Source organism: Dama dama, chromosome 1 (genome assembly GCF_033118175.1).
Source record: "Dama dama isolate Ldn47 chromosome 1, ASM3311817v1, whole genome shotgun sequence".
Taxonomy (NCBI): Eukaryota; Metazoa; Chordata; class Mammalia; order Artiodactyla; family Cervidae; genus Dama; species Dama dama.
Window position 1 is genome coordinate 28970905 of NC_083681.1, and position 21554 is coordinate 28992458.

Here is a 21554-nt window from a genome sequence, read left to right on the forward strand (position 1 = left end):
GAAACGATGGAAACCGTGAGAGACTTTATTTTCTTGGGCTCCAAAATCACTGCAGATGGTGATTACAGCCATGAAATTAAAAGATGCCTGCTCCTTGGAAGAAAAGCTATGACCAACCTAGACAGCATATTAAAAACTGAGACATTATTTTATTAACAAAGGTCTATCTGGTCAAAGGTTTTCCAGTAGTCATGTATGGATGTAAGATTTGGACTATAAAGAAAACTGAGCCAAAGAATTGATGCTTTTGAACTGTGGTTTTGGAGAAGACTCTTGAGAATCCCTTGGACTGCAAGGAGATCCAACCTATCAATCCTAAAGGAAATCAGTCCTGAATATTCACTGGAAGGACTGATGCTGAAGCTGAAACTCCAATACTTTGGCCACCTGATGGGAAGAACCGACTCACTGGAAAAGACCCTGATGCTGGGAAAGATTGAAGGTGGGAGGAGAAGGGGACGACAGAGGATGAGATGGTTGGATGGCACCACTGATGTGACGGACATGAGTTTGAGTAAACTCCTGGAGCTAGTGATGGATAGGGAAGCCTGGCGTGCTGTAGTCCATGGGGTTGCAAAGAGTTGGACACGACTGAGCAACTGAACCAAACTGAGCACAGACCCTTCCTTTTACAAATGAAGAAACTGAGGTTGCACAGGAAGCAGTTTGCCCCTGGTCATATTAATAAACAGTATTAGTTATTATAGTCTACTCATCTGTATAGTAGCTTAGTAGGGTATAATCCCTACTACACAGGGATTCCCTCATAGCTCAGTTGGTAAAGAATCTGCTTGCAATGCAGGAGACCTAGGTTCCATCCCTGGGTTGGGAAGATCCCCTGGAGAAGGAAAAGGCTACCCACTCCAGTATTCTGGCCTGGAGAAGTCCATGTAGTCCATGGGGTCGCAAAGAGCCGGACATGACTGAGCGACTTTCACTTTCACTTTCAATCTCTACTATTAGAATTAGTAGGGAAGAGGTGATTCTTAACACATGAAGCTCTAATACTAACGGTGGAAGGTGAGCTGATGCCAAGAAAACTAGTGTTCAGGTCTTCAGAACATAGAATGACAAGCTCTAGATCACTTGTGAAGCATCATGTCTTATTCTGGGCTCTCTACTTGACGGAGGACATTGACCAGTTGGAGTGTGACCAGGAAGATGGACAGAATTCATGCCGTTTGGAGGGAGGCTGAGAAGTGGGAGTGTGTGACTACACTGGGTGGTGGACAAGGCACAACAGCTCTTTACAAAGGGAGGAGGCAGGCCTCTTGTTTGGCCTCAGAAGCAATTTTCCAGTGGTGTTTACTGTTGATGGAAAGGGCTGCAGTAGAGGCTGTGAGCTCCCCACACTATACAACCTAGGCAGTACAGAGAAGATTCCAGTGAGGCCTGGATAGATGCTCATGTCTTTGGGCCCCTGTGGATGTCCGGGTCTCAGGAGAGATGAAAGGTGGTGGGCAGTCTGGCTTGCTGGGCAAGCTCTTCTTTCTTATAAAGGGTCTGCAGCCCCTCGTCCTGGGCAAGCAGCAGAGGACCTGCCTCCTCTTTCCTTCCTGTCAACCTGTAACAGACAGAGGACTCTGCCGCTGTGCCCCTCCTCCCAGACCCTGGCCAGGTCTCCCAGGTCCTGGGGGCCCTCCTGGCTGCTGCACTTAACGAGGCAGCCCCCAAGAGAGGGGAGCCCAGGGCAGCAGTTGCCCTGCCCCATCTGCTCTCTTGTCCCCTGGTCTCCCCCTTGCTTCTTGCGCTGGGTCACAAGGTCTCTCTGCTCCACTGAATCACGCTGGTAAACACAATTGAACCCTCACTGCACTGAGATCCGGCTGTGCCCCAGAGCACTTTCTGGGTTGAAGGCGGACCCTGAGACTTCCCGAGAGAGATGTTCAGGTGTAGTCACGTGGAGGAGCACATATATGCAATGTGTGCATCACATACAGACAACGTCAAAAACACACCCCCAGCAGACCGTCACAAACACAGTCACCCTCACAGCCTACACTCTGATGCTCTTACTGCACGCTCACAGGTCGTGTGACACAATGTAACCTGATGTGGTTGTCAGTTGCATGTCAACAGCCTGACGTAATTGTCTAACACATATCTACCCACAGCCCTGCGTTACAAAAGTGTACCCTCCACACACACACACACACACACACACACACACACACACTTTTACGGCTGCCTTTTACCGAGAACGTCCTTGTACTATGGGCTGGCAGTATTCCAGTACTTTACATGGATTAAGTCATCTGGGGTCGGTACTGTTATTATTCCCCACTTCCAAAGCCCGGGTCTCAGTGTCTGTCTTTCTTTCTTTTTTTTTAATAATTTAAAAATATCTTTTTTTCCCCAATTATTTTTATTAGTTGGAGGCTAATTACTTTACAATACTGTAGTGGTTTTTGCCATACATTGACATGAATCAGCCATGGATTTACATTCAATGTATTTCTTGACCAAGCGCCACGGCCTCCCTACGCCCACAGTACCCCTGATGGAGCAGGCTATCTGATGGATGCTCTGGCCTCTTGTTCATTGCTCACTGGCCGCCACCACCAATGACCATGAGAAGTGAGACTTACCAGCCCCACTTTCCAAGCGAGAGTCGGGCAGGAGAGTGAGGGAGGGGGAGGGCTGTACACTCAGGGCTGAGTTCTCCGTGACAAGCGCTAATAGTAGCCACAGAGGCAACACAGAACCCCAGGAGGACACAGGAGGCTTTAATGAGATACAACTTCTCTGTTTTCCTGCAGTGTAATTCAATTAACAGCCAAGGAAACCTAATTTCTTTATACAAAGAAGGGTGTGGTGGGAGATTCTCTGGGGACTGGGCAACAGGGAGAGGCTGGGCTTGAGGGCATCAGGGGGACCCAAGTGGGTGAGCTGCCCCTGAATACACAACCCCTCTAGGTGGGGAGGGTGGGTTCTTCCCTGGGGTCCTGTGGGAGGTCCTGGGGGGAGCTGGGCCAGTCTGATTAGAGCTTTACAACCCTGGAGCCAACCTCCAGCACTGCACATGGCCAGACTGGGGCACACCCTGGTAGAACCCAAAGGGGCTTCCTGATGACTCCCAGTGCCCTCCCCTGGCACCCCATGTCACCCCCTCCTGCGGGCATCGAGCGCATGTCATAGTGCTGTGTCCTTGTCTCTGACTGTGAGACTCTCTAGGGCACAAGCACCCTGCTCAGGACCTAGCACGTGTTTGTGGGAAGGATGCAGGACCCCAGGCCCTGGGCGCCTCTCCTGTGGCCTTAGAGCCTTGAGAACTCCCAGATTTCCTCCTCCTGGGCCTGATGGGGCTTTACTGGCAGGAGCCACAGACAGGAGAAAGGCACTGGCCGGCCCGCCCCACTGCAGCGGACTCAACCCCTTCCCCGCGCTCCAGGGCCCTCCTGGGGCAGCAAGGCAGGGGAGAGGAAATCAATTTGAGAAACAAGACAGTTGTCAGAATCCGATGTAACCGCTTTCCGTCTGTGAAATTACTCGCAGGCTGGCTCCTGTCACCCCAGGTCCTGCCCAGACCAGCTGCTATTTACATTTTAATTTGATGTGAGAGGCTGATAGATTTTTAAAACACCAGGAGACAGCTCCGCTTCCTCTCACCCCCGGCATCCACAGACTTTCTGACCAGCCCCCCAGGCTTTGGGATGGAGTCCTAGTGCCCCTGGACCCTGCAAGGAGGATTATAAACTCTGCACCTACTTGGACTCTCCCTGACCCCTCCAGCTTCCCCCTTCTCTGGGGTCCCATGCATAAGCTGGGTTGGGCTGATCTTTGCAGTTTAAGAGCACTGGAACATCCTTTATCAGGGGCTTCATTCCTGTTAAGAAGGTGGCCTGGGGGCTATTAGCCTAGAGAGTACCAGTGAGGCAATGGAAGCTTTGTCTAAAGTCACACAGCTGGGGAGTGCCAAGAAGATACCCCAAGTACCCTGACCGCTCACCATCATCTCTTCCTCTGGTTTCATCCAGACTTCTGCCCTGCTGGGCTTTGTCCCAGAAGTGGGAAGCTGCGTGGCAGTGACATGACATGGAGGAATTCTAAAGGGAAAGCAGGAAGCTGAGAACTGGAGGAGGGCTGGGCCAGGGGGCCAGGGGGCCAGTCCAGGGCTGGCTGGGCCTTGGGGTAGGAGTTAGGGAGGCGATGAGTTGGCCTTCTCTGTCTCTGTGCCCCTCCCTCTCTTCTGCCTGGTGATTGGAGCTCAGCTGGTGTTTCTGACAGTCCCCAAGTCACCAGGGAGGGAAGATTCAGTTCCCAATACCCAGAGGAGAAGAGCAGTGCGTGTGGGAAGGAGGACGTGAAAGAAAAAGGACACGAATGCCACCAGCTGTTGGGAGAGGCCTGGTAAAATGGGGAAGAGGTGTGGAATGCTGTGCTTCAAAAGGAAGCTTGGGGGACTTCCCAGGCGGTCCAGTGGCTAAGACTCCACACTCCCAATGCAGGGGTCCGGGTTTGATCCTGGTTGGGGGAATTAGATCCCACCATGGCACAACTAAGACCCGGCACAGCCAAATAATAAAATAAATACATATTTAAAGAGAAACAAACAAACAAACAAACCAAAGGAAGCTTGGGGCACCAGTACAGGATAACCCTAGAAGTTTACATTATCGAGGGCTTACTATTTGCTGGACACTATTCTGCATTCCTTTAAATGCATTAACTCATTTAATCCTCACAACAACAACAACAACCCTGTTTTTACTCCCACTTTACTCAGATGGTAAAGAAGCTGCCCGCAATGCAGGAGACCCCGGTTCGATCCCTGGGTTGGGAAGATCCCCTGGAGAAGGGAATGGCAATGCCCTTCAGTATTCTTGCCTGGAGAACTCCATGGACAGAACGGCCTGGCGGGCTACAGTCCATGGGGTTGCAAAGAGTCGGACACAACTGAGCGACTGACACTTTCACTTGCAGATGAGCAAACTGAGGCTTAGAGAAGTAAATTGCCCAAGGCCACACAGCTAGTGAGCAGCAGAGCCAGGATTCAGGGCAATCTGTGGTTTTACCCCAATGTGACACTGGTGGGAGAAGGGCAGGAGGCAGGGGAGCTGAAGCGGGGTGCAAAGACCCCCGCTTCCCTGAAGAGAAATGCAGCCAAACTGGGGCTGAAGCAGATGGGTCTGGGAGCTGGGACACCCAGGGGTTAGGCTGTTCTGCTCTTCCCGGTGGGTGGCCCGGGAGAGGGGCTTGAGGGAAGAACCACAGGGCTGGATGGTTCTCCCCTCCCCATTCAAGTGGATGCCCCTCTGGTCCCTCCTCTCCTCAGGGAGGACGACCTCAAGGCCAGGAAGGTTGGAAGAGCAGCAAAGTCACGGTATTCTTCACCGACCCCAAGGACCCAACTTGACTGTCTCAGGAAGTCCTTCTGAGAGTCTAACCTAAATCTCTCCAGGAGTCCCATAGTTTTTTTTTTTTTTTTTTTTTTTGCTAAAAAGGATGCACTCTCTGGCATGTTAAGATGCTTTTCTGGATGGACTTCTTCTCCAGGGGACAGCACATGCCCTGAAGGCTCAAGAGAGTTCTGCAGGCCCTCATCTCCAGGGGAGAAGGGAGCTGCCCAGCTGGGAGGATCGTGTCTCCTTTTGTTTCTGAAAGGATTACAGGCACCCATTCGAGGTGAGGGGGCCCCTCCTTTCCCCCAACTCAGCCCACTCCCCGCCTCCCCACACAGGCTTGTCTCTGCTCCTTGTTAACAAGATCCCAACAAGAACCACAGGCTGTTTGGCGGTGTGAGATAAGCTGCCACAAAGGGGCATCGTTGGCACGTGGGGTGGTCGGCCCAGGGTGGGGTGGGGTGGGAGAAGCTTTGCGCTCAGCCCTGGCAGCCGTGCCAGGCTTCCCCAGGGAAGGGCTGGCTGGGTGGGGGGAGGTGCCTTCTGGTGCCTGCTTTGTTTTTTTCTTCTTAAAGAGCCAGGGCCTAGCGTTGTTAATTTGATTGCACCCACTTCGGCTTCTTGTCTCCCCTGATTAGCCAAGCTCCACCTGAAGCATGAGATTAATTCAAATTGCATGGAAGCAATCAGCCTTGGCTCCAAGAGCTGGTGGGGAGGTGCCGGGGGGACCCTAGCAGTCCACTGCCCGTGTGCATGGGGAACAGAACTGACAGTGTGTGTGTCTTAAAGGGGTGGGGTGCGGGTCATGGAGAACCGTGGAGCCTTTGACATTTGGACTGCAGCCCTGTTTCTGCTGCCTGGTGGGCCGGCCAAGGCCTTCAAACTCACCAGGCCTCTCTTTCTCCAGCCAGAAAATGGATCAGTCAGCTCCTTTCTTGGCTGCTTGCCGAGAAGCAGAGGCACAGTGTCAGGGTTGAGGAGGTGGGGGGTAGTTTTCTCACATGAGGGTGAGACCTGGTTTTCCCTCACCTCTGGTCTTCTACACTCCCCAGAATAACAGAAAAATGATAGCAATAATGAAAATAGCTGATGTTTACTGAATGTTCATTATGTGCCATGCACCCTGGTTAATTTGAATTTGAACTATTTGAATTATTTAATTAAATCCATCCGCTCCAACCCAAGAGGGTGGGTAGTACTTTTATCCCCACCTTAGACATGAGAAAACACTCAACTCTGAAATGATCCTGAACCTCAGAATCCTTTCAGAGGCAAAAGGAGACACTGCCCCATCTTTCTTTAATTACTAGGAAGGAAGTATTGCGGGGTCATTGCTGCAAGTACCCTAAACCCTTCCTGCAAAAGACCCACAGTACATATACATATGCTAAGCCCTGCACCCACACGTCTGTGTTTCCGTGACTCAATCCAGCGGCTATAGCTCTGAAAGCAGCCACAGGTAATAGGGTCTGAAGGATGGGCGTGGCTGTGCTCCAGCAAAAGGGGCAGCTGGCCAGGTACGGCCCTCGGCCGTTTGCTGACCCCTGCTCTAGGGTTAATGCACAGGGGAGGCTGGGCTCCTCAGCTTCCGACCAAGAAAGAGCTTCGGTGAGGAGACTGCGTGTATTCAGACAAAGGCAGTGGTGGCATCCTGAAAAGGAGGGCACTTCTGCTCCCAGGGTTCTGGGAAGCAGGCAGCTGCGAACACTAAATCACCGGGCCTGGGGGTTGTTGTGGTTTGACTCGTGTTCCCCCAAAAGATGTCTCAAGTCCTCGATTCTAGTGCCTATGAACATGGCCTTACTTGGAAATAGGATCTTTGTGGATATCAACTATTAGTAATGTCTTGGGACTTCCCTGGCGGTCCAGTGGCTCCCACACTCCACGCACACACACGGCAGGCTCCCACACTGCAGGGGGCCCCGGGTTCGATCCCTGGTCAGGGATCTAGACCCCACATGCTGCAACTAAAGAGCCTGTGTGTCATAACAAAGATGGAAAACCCTGTGTGCTGCAGCTAAGACCCCGTGCAGTCAAGTAAATACACATAAATAAATATTCTTTAAAGAGATGTCTTCCTGGAGTAGGAAGGGCCCTTAGTCCACTACGACTGGTGTCCTTACAAGAAGGAGAGGGGAGACACACACATAGGGAAGTTGGCGTGAAGACACCCAGGGAGATGCAGGCAGAGACTCCAATCTGAGGGAGGGATGCCAAGGATGGCTGGCAGCCACCGGCAGAGGCAAGAAAAACATGTTCCCTTAGAGCCTGCAGAGAAAGCACAGCCTTACCGGCACCCTGATTTGGAATTTCTAGCCTTCCAGAACTGTGGGAGAATATAGTTCTGTTCTTTTAAGCTACCTGGTTTGTGGAACTCTGTTACAGCGGCTCTAGGGAGCAAATACAAGGTTCCAATGTGTGACAGAAATTCCCCACGCTGAGTTTCCAGGAGGACAGTCACAGCCGGCCCCCATGGACCTGGAGGGACCGCCTACGGTGGGAGGTTGTGGGCTTTACTGCCCTTGCTCTGCGGGGAGCTCACCCCTGTTACACCCTCAGCGCTGTGGACAGGTTGGCCTGGGTGAGCAGCAGGAATAGGAGTGTGGCCAGGCCACAGGTGCTACCCCACACCTCCCACTCCAGCACTTGGCCCTGGGCTGGGCACCCACTGCCCGTGAATCACATGAGCAGGAGGAAGTTTTCTCAGAATCTTGACTTTGCAGGTCTCAAGTCTCCATAGACCTGAGAGGCCCAGACAGGAGCCTGATGGCGTCCTGAGGACGGGCGGGGGCGGGGGGCAGGGGGCAGGGAATGCAAAGAGTCAGGGCTGCAGTCCATGGGGCTGCAAGAGTTGTAGGACACGACTGAGCATGTAACCCCTGGGATCTAAGACCAGCTGACCTGAGGTGGAGCTGATGTAATAATGATGGAAATAAAGTGTACAATAAATGTAACATGCTTGAATCATTCTGAAACCACCCCTCACCCCACTCCATGGAAAAACTGTCTTCCATGAAACCGGTCCCTGGGGCCAAAAAAGTTGGTGACTGCTGCCCTGAAACACCAAGGGCCCCAGCTTTGCAAGGTAGGTTCTGGAACTGCGCTCACGGGCCCCATCAGGTCTCCACTGGCACAGCAAGTATCACTCACATGTTGAGCTCTGTTAACGCCTCAGGAGCTGAGGCAAAGGGTGAGAAAGGTCATGACTTCTCTGAACAGAGGAGTGAACTGAGTCTCAGGGAGAGAGAGGGACTCACCCCAGTTTGTCCGGAAGCAGAGGGTGCACATGGGGACAGGAAATCGGGACTCTTGTCTCCCTGGTCAGGATCTTCTTGTCTGCTAAGCTACATCTACTCATTTTGGCCTCCCTGGGTCCTGCATAGGCTAGGTGGGCTCAGGCTGGGACCTCCTGACCAGGGTTCAGTGGGGCCCGCAGGCGGGAGCCTGGCCTGGTGACGGGATGTGTCCAGCCTGGGTGCTTAGAGCACGGTCTAGAAAGGGAGGAGTGGGTTCTGGGCGGCTGTGTCCCTCGGTCACAGGTTCCTTGCCCCGTGGGAAGGGTGGGGGCTAAGGAGGGCAGAAGAAGCTCTAGAGCAGGAGTCCTGGCCACCAGGTCTAAGGGAGGGGCTGCTTCTGCCCAACAGAAGGAGATTCCTTTGGGCAAATGTGAAATTAGGACCATCTCAGGTCATCGGATACGCAATTGTCTTTCCAAGGTTTTGCATCCCAGCCTCTGTACCAATGGTCAACTGCTGGTAGGTGACCTGGTCTACCCAGGCCCGGGGCTTCCTTCCACCAGGGCGGCCCACCACCCCCTCCACTCCCGCTACTGCCCACTTGGCTCCTGCTCTCCTCCCTCCTGAATTCTGTGCCTCTGCAGCTGCCTGTGAGCTCTGGAGGGCTCCTGGATCTGGCTTTAATTGGTCTGACATTTTGCTCAACAAACAAATCAAAACCCAGACCAAACAAAGAGCCCTTATAGGTTTAATTGGCTGTGGGCTTTGCCTTGGGCCCATCACTGGAGCCTTCACAGAGTGGAGAGGAGTCTCAGAGTGTAACAGAACCTGTCCAGTCAGGTAACCTGTGGCACAAAGGGACAGCTGAGTCCCATGCAGCAGTGGCATCAAAACACAGCCAGCTCTTGAACCTCAGACTAAGCGGCATTTCTTTGTACCTGCCTCTTGGTGAAGCATTCTCTCTGAAGATGCTTTACTTTTGCCCCACTGTCAGATGGAAGGGGGACTGCCTCCTCCTCCTTTTGGTCATTATCTTTCTTGTTTCATTTTACATTTTAGCAGGGAGATGAACAGTAGCCCCGTGGATGCAGTATTTTCATCTGTTAATTACATTTATTTTTCAACCAAGTTCTGGGAGGTGGTCTGGTGCCCTAAAAGGACCATGTGCATAGCTGGAATCATAGACTGTCTGAGCTGACAGGGACCCTGGGATCAGCTATGCACTAGATTCTAGTGCAGGCCTCACTGTACAGATGAGGAAACCGAGGCCCAGAGAAGGGAAAGGTTGGCTTGTGGATACACAGCCAGTGAGTTCACAGAGCTGGGACCAGCAACCAGTCTTCCATCTCTTGGTCTGCGCTCTCTCTACCAAAACGTGAGTCAGAGGCAGACAGAGGCAAGCACCTGTCTCAGCTGGGATTATATCACTCAATCACTTTGATCCAGGATCTTTCCTTCCCCAAGAAGGAATTACTGTCTGCCAACATCACAGGCTGGGTATGGGCTTTGTAAACTGTCAAGTGCTGTGCTGTGACAGTGCTAAGGCTGGGCTATATGCTCAGGTACTCATGGCCTCAGCAGCACCCACGTTCTGGGGGTCAGGGAGGACTGGGGACCAGCTGGGCCTGGATGGTTGCCAACAAGCGTGTCCAGGGACTAGGAAAACCTTTTGCTTCCTCCAACAAATTCTTAGAAATCTGGGGCCTTGACGAAAGAAATTCTCCAAGAACCAGCTTTGGAATCCCAACTTGCACCAAGTTGGGCTCCTGCAAATCTTATTTGGTGCCTGATATCAAGAGTCAACACTGCATAGAAAGAAAACATTTTGCTTCCAAAACCCACAAGCACCTCATGCTTTTTCTCCCTGCCCAGCCTCCCTTCACTCTCCACCAGCAGCCCTAAGTTCCACCTGGAATGCACAGACTTGCCGGCCTCCACACTCTAGCTATACTTTGTCCTCATTCTGGAATGGAATGACCTTTGCTCCCGTTGGTTCTTATCAGCATCCTTCTCATCCTTCAAGTCCTACTTAGCAACTACTCCTTTTGTGGAACTTTTCTTAATATTACCTTAATGGCTACCCAAATTAAAATTGATCACTGCATCCCTGATTCTCTTTGTATCTCCTTGTTTGTAGCTTTTTAAGGCACTTATGGGCTTTCCCGGTGACTCAGATGATAAAGAATCTGCCTGCAATGTGGGAGACCCAGGTTTGATCCCGGGTTGGGAAGATCCCCTGGTGAAGGGAATAGCTACCCACTACAGTAATCTTGCCTGGAGAATTCCACAGACAAAGGAGCCTGGTGGACTACAGTCCAAGGGGTCATAAAGAGTCAGACATGACTGAGCGACTAACACTTTCACACTTTCATATCCCTTCGTGTACTATAGCTATTTTGGGTATGTGTCTATGTCCTCTTCAAGATTCTAAATTCCCTGAGGAGAGCAACTCCATTTTATCCATCACTAGATTTTCAGCACCTAAAACTAATGATTGCTAATGATTACTGGATGTGAGTTTTGTGCCACGTATTGTGTTAATGTTGTAAGTGCGTGTCTCACTTGAATTTCACCAATGAGTAAATGGCATTATAGCTTCAAACTTACAGAGGAGGAAACTGGGGCTTACAGAGACCATTTCTTGTCCAAGATCCCACAACTATCAAGCGGCAGAGTTGGGGTTTGAACCCCGGTTTGTCTGGTTCTAAAGTCTGTACTCTAATCCATAGAGTTTTATGGATTATTTAGTGAGGGCCCAGAGAGCCTCTGTTATCATTGGAAACCACTGGGGTCAATGGTGAGGACACTTTCCAACAGAAGCCAACCACAAACGTCCAGTTTGACCCTTGAATGCTTTTTATGACGTATGTCCCTTTGATATATTATATTACTTTCTTACTTCTACTTGGCTAATGTGGGGATGAAGTTCAGTTTGCCCTCTGACAGGTCACACGAGCGTGAGGCCTGACAATGTGGAGCCGTATAGGGTCAACATTTTCCTGAGAGTGTTAGAGGCATCAAGGAAAGCCAGGCCCTTGACTTTGCAAATGGCAGGTTTTCCGTAGCTGGCCTGCAGGTGAGTGGGAGAGCGTTGGTGTAGGCTGTCTGAGATGGACTAAGGGATGACCAGGAAGGGCTTTGCCCTGGCAAGCCCTTCTGTGACCCACACACTTGTATCCTGTGGGTTTTCCCCATCCACCTGCGTCCTGTGGGGAGGTGGGAGAGGTTGAAGGACAATGAAGGAGGAAGAGGGCAGAGGAGGTGGGGGTGGGAGGGAAGGATGTTCTCGGGGAGGAGCTGAACGTGGGTTACCTGGAGCAATGTGCCCACAGAAAGCAGCAGGAGGCACAGCGGAAGTTCCCAAAGAAGGTTGGGAGCCCCTGGCCCCTTCCCCATCCCCCTCCGACCCCCAGCAGTGCCCCATGGTCATAGAAGCCTCTTCTGGCAGCCGGGTGCTGTGTGAATGATTCAGGCCACAACTGAAAAGCAGTCAGACCTCCAACTCCCAGCAGAGGCCCTGGCCACACTCAGCCCTCCACACTGGCTGCCCTTGGACCTCAAATGCCCCAGCCCCTGCTTCCCCGTCTCCTGCTGGCTTTTGGGGTGGTGTAGGGGCCTTTAGCGTGGCTAGCAGGTCACTGGGAGAGCAGGGTGGAAACAGAAGGAGGCATCTGTGATAGAGAAAGGGTATGAAGAAAAGGCCATCCGAGGCAGCACCTGTGGGTGACGGTGTGGGGACCCCGGGTGTACAGAGGGTGTGGGGGCACAGCTGGGCAGCAGCCTGTGGGGGAGGCTGGAGGAGGAGAGGGCAGAGGGCTGGATGAGCAGTGCGGAGACTGTGTCGCAGGTGGCAGGTGAAGGAGGCGCAGTGAGTGGGAAAAACCCAGAGGAGTTTGTGGGACGGTGTAGACACAGACCTAGGGAAAGCCCTGTGAGTGCGCCTTACTATGGAAGGAGGCGGAGCGAAGTGACAAAGCTGCTGAAACAGGACCGGGGTGGAGGGTGGGGTGGGACAGGAGGATCAAGGGCCAGATTCTGCCCACAGGTGACAAGGGGTGCGGGGTGGCCGTCATCCCTTGGGAAGAGGGGCCAGAGGTGGTCACCAGAGGTGGACACTCCTGTGAATGTGGGTGGCTGAGTGTGTGATCTGCTGCTGGACGTGTTCATGAGGCTGCCCTGGATTTACAAAACATGCTTTCATAGCTCCTGCCTGGGCTGTGAAGTGAGGACGGACGGCACAGAAAAATGCAGGTCTGAGGGGCAGGGGGGAGGTGACTCGCCCAGGACCCCCAGGACATCAGGGACAGCACTGGGTCTCCTCGCATACCGCCCACCTCCTGATCACCGCATCCCCAGTCACCCATGTCTGCCTCATTGACACAGAGGAGCCACGGGCCCAAAGACACAGCCACGTTTGCCCAGTGTAATCCCTTAACTCAGAGGAAAAGAGCAAAAACCAAAAAAAAAAAAAAAAGCTGAGTGTTTGAGCTCTTTTTTTTCCTGCTGACAGTGGGGAGATAAGGATCAAACAGCCAGGCTAGTTCCACGAGGTGCCTACTATTCCCTTCGCCTCACGCAGGCAGAATTAGCAGTGTTCTCCTCTCCCTGGCTGAGGGATGTAGATTGATTGCCTGGTTTTATTAAGGACAAAGTGCTTTTTGATAGTGTGAGGGAAGCAGCTCCCCAGGGCGGGGATTCCGGCGCCCGGAGCTCCCTGAGCATCGATCGATGGCCGGGGCTTCCCCGTCTTGTGTGGAGCTGAACAGGGTTTGGCAAGCGATAAAGAAACTATGACTCTTAAAGGCGGGGCCTCCAGGGAGACGCTGGGCAGGCCGCACACTGGGCGCTGCTCTCATCAGCTTTTCCTACACGTACCCTGGAGGGTCTCCCACTAAAACCAAAACTGGGTGGGGGCTGAATCTCTGATGGCCTACTGGGCGCCAGGTACCATCCTGGTTGCATTATACACGTCATCTGACTTACTCTTGACATAGAACATAACAAGTAAGGTGCTCTCATGACTCATTTATGTACAGCAGGAACATGAGATACAGAGCCCAAGAAAACCCAGAGAGGTCACAGTGAGTATGCCCAGACTCACAGCTGGCTTGGTCAGATGCTAAAATTCAGGGTTTAACTGCTCTTCTCTGTGGCCTGCGGTCTGTTTCAGGCACTGTCCTGACATGACCCTTAGGGGCCTACTATATAGACCCCTAAGAGCATGAAGGGATAGGCTTGCCCAGTAGGAATGTCTGTGGGTGACTTAATAGAACTCAAGGCTATTCCCAGACTTCAGGGAGATTGATTCCGACTCTAGGTCTGGGGATTTAGAAGCCAGAGGTATGGCACCGAGCTAAGGTGAGTTTTACTGCTCTTTTGCCCTTTCTGAATCGTCTTCCCTTTTCCATGATCATTTCCTGTGGTAAGCACAATGATTTTGTGAGCCTAGTGGGCTGGGAATGAACCCCCAGCATAGGTGAGGAAAGGAACCCAAAGATGTGAAGTCACTTGCCCAAAGCCAGGAAGACTAAAAGGTGGACCTGGAATCAGAACCCAGATCCCACAGGCCTTTCGCCTATACTGTGTATATGATCTCTTTTTTTCTAAGCCACTAACAGGTTATATACAAGTAGGCATACATTAAATAACAGGGAAAAAATTGTTCGATATGACTACTCAGATGGAATTGCCAACCTACAGAGCAAAATAAATGGGATGTCACATGATACTTTGGTATAGCAAATGCTTCCCTAGTGGCTCAGTCAGCAGACAGTCTGCCTGCAATGCAGGAGACCCGAGTTTGATCCCTGGGTTGGGAAGATCCCCTGGAGAAGGGCATGGCAGCCCACTTCACTATTCTTGCCTGGGAAGTCCATGGACAGAGGAGCCTGGTGGGCTACAGTCCATGGGGTCACAAAGAGCCAGATATGACTTAGTGACTTAACCTAACCTGTTTATCATGATAAGAGCAGAGTGAGCTGGGGCCATTCACAGTGAGGCCTCTGTCTCAGATGAGAGTGATTTTGAATCCCTCCTCAGACTTCCTAAGCCCACCTCTGCCTAGGAATCCTTCCTGCCTCCCTCTCCCAGAAGGAGCAATGGAAACCAGGTGGGGAGGCAGGGTGAGCGCAGAGATGGGCCTTGGCCTGTGATCAGGGAGTGCTGGGAGAGGCTCACGGGGACAAAACTCACTCTTGACGGTGAGGAACATGGACTTGCTGATGTCGGTGCCCACGCCGTTGCTGGCCTGGCAGAGGTAGTAGCCGATGTCCTCTTCCAGGACGTGGCGGATCAGCAGCGAGCTGTTTGGCAGGATCTGGATGCGGCCGGTGAGGGGCACCGGGTGGTATTGCTGCGGGTTCCCGCTCCCTGCAAGGAGGCAGAAGAGAGCAGGACTGGTGGCCGGGTCGGGAGTGAGCTGGGGGGGTCAGAGTGCCTCAAGGAACGGCCTTCCTTGAGCAAAGCTGATTTACGGCCATTTTGAAGCATCCCCGAAGGGCTGGGAGCTCACACAGTTCCTGTTTCCTGGGAAACAGGAAAGACCAACACAGAGGTCTGAGCCTGCCCCAGATCTGAGGAGTGGAGATGGAGTCAGGGGCTTCAGCTTGATGCCCACCTTGGCACTGAGCTTCCTTTGGGCTCAGCTTCCTTTGGCCTCTTCTTTTGGAGAGGAGGAAAGAGTTATCTTTGGGCCACTTGGCAATCAGCAAAGGGAAGACTGAGCCCTCACGTGGTACTTGCCTGGTCTTAGGCAGTCAGGCCTGGGAAAGAGGCCAGCCAACCCCCAAGGGGGTTCAGATCTCTCCTCCCCTTACCCCAGAGTCAGCCATGGACACAGTAAGGATAAGAGGTTGGCGTGGGACTTAGTCAGACACCAAATGCATCCTTGGGTTGAAGTTGGGTTCCAAGAAGGACTGAGATCCCAGAATAGGTTTGACAAGTGAGGAGCAGGGGTCAATGAGGCTCTGGGACCCCAAGGTGGGCTGGGGAGACTTGGGGAGGGATAGGGAAAGTGGATTGTATTGAGTGTTAGAGCTGGAGAGAAGACGGCAGAGGTCAGTCTATGGGGACAAGAGGAAATTCAGAATTAGCATCACCCCAGCTATTCCTCGTCCATAGACCTTGTGGGTGGCTGAGGAGGATCTCCTGTTCAAGTATAGCCTGGGGTCCCCTGAAAGCTCAGAACCTAGGACTAGGAGTCCTGCGCAGGGGACTCGGCTTCAGTTGCATTAGCATCCTCCCCTCCCCGCCTGGCTGTGTCAGATATGCTGGCTGGCCAGGGACTTACCCTTGGCATGCTTCCACATGACCTTGGGTGGGGGGTAGCCATCCACCGAGCAGTTGAGCACACCGGCTTTCCCATAGATGCCATCCTGGTTGTTGGGCTGCACCACGAATCGTGGGGGCACTGCATAAAGCGGGGGTGGGGGAGGAACAGATCAGCTTGGTCTCTGATAGGTTTCCTGGGGCTCTGGGCACCTTCTAGCCAATGTCAGCCCCACCTGGACCATTACAAAGTTGGGGAGCAGGCACCTCTGAGACCCAAGATGTTGAGAGCTTTTGCCAGTCATATCAGGTTGGACGTTGGGAATTCTGAGCGCCAACTCTGACATCACCAGTGACCAACCGAGTCTTCCCCTTGCAAGATCTCAGTTTCCCGGAGAGTAAGAGATTTGAACCTCTTGACCCTTAAGGTCCCCGCTGGAGTCAACTTTCTCTGAGCCTGTGATTCAGACTGGCAATCTAGAGAGCCTGTGTCCAGCCACAGCAGAGCTGGGCCCCTGCTCCCCCGAAGGGGCCGGCCTGTCCCACTCACCACGCACAATGAGCTGGCGCTCCCTGCTCACGGTGGCCGCTGCATTGCTGGCGATGCATGTATAGTTGCCATTGTGCTTGAGGGAGACGCTGGAGATCTGCAGGGAGCTCATGAACTCCTTGCTCTCGATGGTCACGCCCGAGCCCGAGATGATCACCTGCCCGTCTTTCCTCCACGTGATGCGGATGGGCATGTCCCCCGAGGATACCACACAGGGGATGTAGAGCAGCTGGCCAATGGAGGCAGGTGGGAACTCGAAGGGCTGGATGAGAGGGGGCACTGGGAAGGCAAGAGGGGTGCTGCGGTCAGGCCCCCATGTGCCCCAGCCTGGCTGGCAGCACGCCCGCCCCTGCCTGGCCTTCTGGCTCCTACCAACCCTGTGTGGGCTGCAAACAGAGTTCCCTGGGCACGTGCCTGTTCTCCTATATATGTATATATATGCAGAATCTCTTGGGTGCTCTGACGTCATCCCCTGGCTTCCATCCCCTTGCCTACCTGGGCCTGGGATCTGCTCTCTCTCCAGGGCATGGGCTGGCCTGCATTCATCATGACCTTCAGATTTGTCCTGGAACTTGAATGGTGACGACTCCTGTCTGCTTGCTGACGCACTGCTCAGCTTTTACCCTGATTTCCCTGCCATCCCTCGGCACCCCTGTGCTCCCCGTGGTATCCCAGAGCTGCATCTCCAGCTGTCTGGGGGCCTGGCATGGATAGAGATGATGTGCCCCAGATGCTCGGGCTGTCCTCCAGCCAGGCTGCTGTGTCCTCGCCTCCTCCTGCGGAGGCCCCGTCACCCAGCCCATCCCTTTCCATCGTCATCACGTGTTGGGACCAGGAGGGTGGAAGCTCCTGTCACTGGTTGTTTCATCTGCTTTATCCGCACCTTCTTGTTGAATCCTCCCACCAAGAATGTGATGTGAGCTGAGCTGTCTCCACTTCACAGATGAGAGAACTGAGTTCACAGCAATCATTTGCTTCCCATCACCCAGCTTATAAGAGGAGACTGTGGGATTTAAAACCTGATCTCTCTGTTCTCCAAGTCTGAAACCTCTTCCTTATGCTACCTTGTTGAGAAAGCCCCAAACATGCCCAGATCAGAGACTCTTGTCTCACACACAAGCTCTCCTTGGGTGGCAGAAAAGAGCAGAGGGGGAGCCCTGTCATCTATGAGTAGATTCACCTGGCTAAGCATCATCCACACAGCCTCCCCACACCCTCCTCCTCCTCCTGCCCACATCTCAGCTCCTGGGTGGGAGTGGGGGCCTGTCTGGAGCCTGAGCTGCCATAAGAGGGATCCTCCTTTCTTAGCCCTGGCTGGAGCATCAGCCATTATCTTTATGATAACTCAATTAGGCCACAGCGACTTCCCCGGCAAGTGGGGGGAGAAGAGAGAGAAGGAGACAGACAATTAGCCTAACAAGGATGAGCACCCAGTAGATGAGATCTCCTTTCTGCAGTCAAATAATTAAATTACTAAGCTGTCCACAGTCCTCCGGCCTCCTCCCAGGCACCAGCCCCATCCCTCCTGGAAGCCTGCTATCCTCACCACCCAGAGTGGACACAGCAGGTGAGGGTGGGGTGATGAACCTCGAGGGGAAAAGGGATGGCAACATCATGTGCATGTCCTAGGCTCTGCCTGCACCCCAAGGATTTTCAGGATTCAGTAGGGAGCAGCCCCTGAGAAGCGGCCAGGTGTGGCAAAATCCTTGGCAGCCGTTTGGACCTTTGGGAAAGTTCCTGGTCAAGAGTCCTAGGTCCAGAGGAAGTGACACTGAGGAGGGACATTATCCCCAAGGCCTATGGGATGAAGCAGGGACCTTAACTGACCTGACCTTCTCAATGTCACCTCCCACCATACCCTTCACTCTGGCCACGGGGGCTCCATCAATTCACCACGAACACCCACAGCTCCGAATCTCAGCCCAGGTCTAGTGAACATGGCTGGGCACTGGGTGGAAATAACTACCATGTGGGCTCCACCATGAGCCCCAATCCAGGTCCCCAGTCTAGCCAGCTTTTCTGGGACTCTGGTCATGGTTCAGATCTCTGCATCCCAACCTCTGGCTGCAGCTGCTCTCTGGGTTGGGGCCTTATCCCCATATTCTGAGTGGTTTGGGCCTTGCATATCTCCAGTGAGATGTCTCTGGATCCCTGACTCTAGAAATGGCCCAATGCTCATTGCTGAAGTTTCCCAGAGATTCCTCATTGGGTTCCGCTGACCCTCCCATCCTCCCTTCACTGGGAACTTAGCTCAGGTTGAGTCTTCTGGCCACTGTGGACTTTTTGATGGAATTGTTGCACAGACACAGATCTGCCAGTGTGTCTCCTTTGGCTTAGCAGAACCAGTTCTGGTCCAGCCTTCCTTCCCACAAAGGCTCAAAGCTAGAGTCTAGGTGGCCTCATGGGGAACTCCTTTTCATCCTCTCAGACCTGGCTCCAGCATCACCTCCTTGGTGAAGCCTGCTCTCCTCCTGCATAGCCCTGCAGCACTTGGTTCACACTTGATCACGCCCCTGATCACACACCAGTGAGGTAACTATTAGCAGTACCACCTTCCCTGGGAGGTCTGGGAGCCCCTAAGGGCAGTAGTTATTATACTTGGCAAATTGAAATAGCCCAATAAGTGCTGTCAGATGAGTAAATATATGTCTGGCTATCATTTCCCTCATGGACCTTAGAGGTGGGCAAGGGGTGGGGAAAGCACAGGATGGGGGTTGGTCCAGAAAAGAGGGAGCTAGCTCTACCATATGCCTCAAGATGCTGTATTTATGCGACATAATTTGGGAGCTAGGAGCTGCTCCCTTAGTTCTTCCCCGGGGGTCAGGCCCTTGCTGTCCTAGAATAAGAGCTGGCTCCATGGACGAGAGGAGAGTCGGACAGTCACGAGAGGAGTCTGTGGGGCAAGCAAGGCATGGGGCAGGTGGCTCTACCTAGGAGTAGAGGGCTGTGCCTCAGAATGGATGGCCAAGCACTCCATTTCCAAGGAGAACAGAGCAAGTGGAGACTGCAATGAGGCAGGAAGATTTAGCTCAGGCAAGGGGAAGATCGTCTCTCTCAGTAAAAAGGGATTTAGATAACGGAACAAGTTACTAAGGCAGGTTAATTCATTAATTAACTAATTCATCAAATATTTATGAAATGCCTGCACTGTGAAGGCATTATGCTCCTTGTGGGCTGGGGAAAGTAGGAACATGCTTTGAATTGTGGATAGGACCTCCAGAAGCTTAGCATTTGCTCGGGAAGGTAAGACATCTCCCTTGGTGGTTACTGAACAAGCTCCACCCCAAAACACAGATGCTGAACTCAGAGCAGAGAGCGTGTTATCTGGTCGGGTGACCACAGCTGCATGGAGGAGGTGGCATTTGGACAGAGCGTTAAAGGACACATGTGCTTTACAAAATATATCAGTGAGAATGCAGGAGAAGGCTGAGCCGAGAGGCAGAGGCCAACCACGGGCTGTCATTCCCTTCCGGTCGTCCAGAATAATGTTGACGGCAATATGAGCGTCTACTGAAGGAGAGAGCAGTCAATATCCATCCTGGGGGTTAGACAGTCACCTAGGGTGGCCAGAGCTCTCCTGCACTGCTGTCCTGCAGGAGGCAGATGACCAGACAACCTCCAAAGAGTAAGGTTCCTTACTTTCCTCCCCACTGCCCCCTGCTGCAGTTGATGGGCAGGTAAGGTACTGTGGGGGATAAATGTCTCCTTAGAAGCTCCTTGGACAGGGTGGTAGAGGGCAGAGCTGCTCACAGAATTCCTCGGCTCCAGGCTGGCATTCCCACAACCCCATAAGTCCAGGCACACGAGGACTGCCTGGAGGAGAAGAAAGCCTAGGGACCCTGGCTCCTTCAGGGGCTCACCAAACACCCAGAGGAGGCTGTGAGCGGGAGGTTCTGAGAAGCAGGGCAGGGGGCCCTGCAATGTGGACAGGGGGCTGCGTTGTAAACTGGGAGGCGGTGGTGTCCTCCCAGCACTCAGAGGTGGACACGGGCTCCTTGAGTGTGTGTGGGGTGTGTGTGTCCACCTCCACATCTGAGGAAGAAGAAGTTCAGGACTGGATCACCTCCAGGGCGGTGATGCCCAAGAATTTCTTTAGGGTTACCAGCAGGCCACAGGGACCCTCCTGCCCTGACTCCCAGCATCTCCCCAGCACACAGTCTGAAGGTAGGGGGCATGAATGCCATGTAATGAAGGGATTTCTCTCTGGAAGCCCTCCCCGCTCTGGCCACAGTCATCTTTGGTGAGAGGGCAACTCTCAGCTGTGTGGGAGGCAGGGTTGGAGCAAGCTGTTGCGATGGCGAAGTCAGAGGCCTGAGTGGCTGAGACGACAGCAGTCGTGGTAGTCCCTGTGGTCCCCGGCCACCATAAAGCTGTTATGGCCGCTTGTTTGGGGGCGCTGTGCGGAGGAGGCCACGCTGACCACCGGCCCAGCCCATAAACACTTTATGGTGTCTCTCATGAGCTCTCTTAGAGACTGAATCTTTTTATTTATTACACTATTTAGCAGAGAATGGGCACCGTGCAAAGTTGGAGCTTCCCTCCTTGTGCAGCATGGAGATGGGGAAAGACTCTGTTATCCAAGAGCAATGTGGGCATGCTGCCCTCTCGCCACTACCCTGCTCTGCCCCCGAGCCTCAGTTTCCTCATCTGCAAAATGGGGGAGTTGGATCCAACAGTCACTAAAGCCTGACACTGATCTTCCAGTTGTAACAAGTCTCATATTTTAGGAATATTGTCACTTCAGTTTTTTTTTTTTTTAAAACACAGCCCCCTCTTCTCCAAAAGGCCTTCCCTGACCACCCTATTTAAAACTGTAAACCACTCTCCATGACCTGTGGCACTCTGCTCCCCACTCCCTGTTTGACATGAAACATCTTCTACCTATTGCACACATTAACCATTTCCCCCTCTAGAAGGTACGTTCCCCAAGGGCAGGAATTTTGCCTGTCTTGAGCACAGCAGTGTTCATAGAATAGTGTCTGGAAGAGAGTGGGTGCACGGTCAATGTCTCTGAATGGACAGACAGATGCTGCTTCATCCGCAGCACTGCCGTCACGTGAGCCCTGTTTGTCCACTGAAGAGGATGCTTGCTCCGGTGCCCCTGGCTTCATCTGCTGAAACACAGGGCTGTGGGCAGCAGCATCCTCAGTGTCCCTCCCC

The 21554-nt window shown here is 53.0% G+C and overlaps 1 protein-coding gene across 1 annotated transcript in view; it reads right to left on the reverse strand.

Annotated features, from left to right (window-relative positions):
- The window catches only part of DSCAML1 (DS cell adhesion molecule like 1), a 356255-nt gene that overhangs the window by 58151 nt on the left and 276550 nt on the right, over positions 1-21554 (reverse strand). The window contains exons 9-11 of the mRNA XM_061129091.1: positions 16395-16673; positions 15867-15986; positions 14771-14947 (exon numbers count right to left, since the gene is read on the reverse strand). Of these exons, the coding sequence (XP_060985074.1) occupies positions 14771-14947; positions 15867-15986; positions 16395-16673 (576 nt within the window). The remainder of the gene's footprint in view (positions 1-14770; positions 14948-15866; positions 15987-16394; positions 16674-21554) is intronic.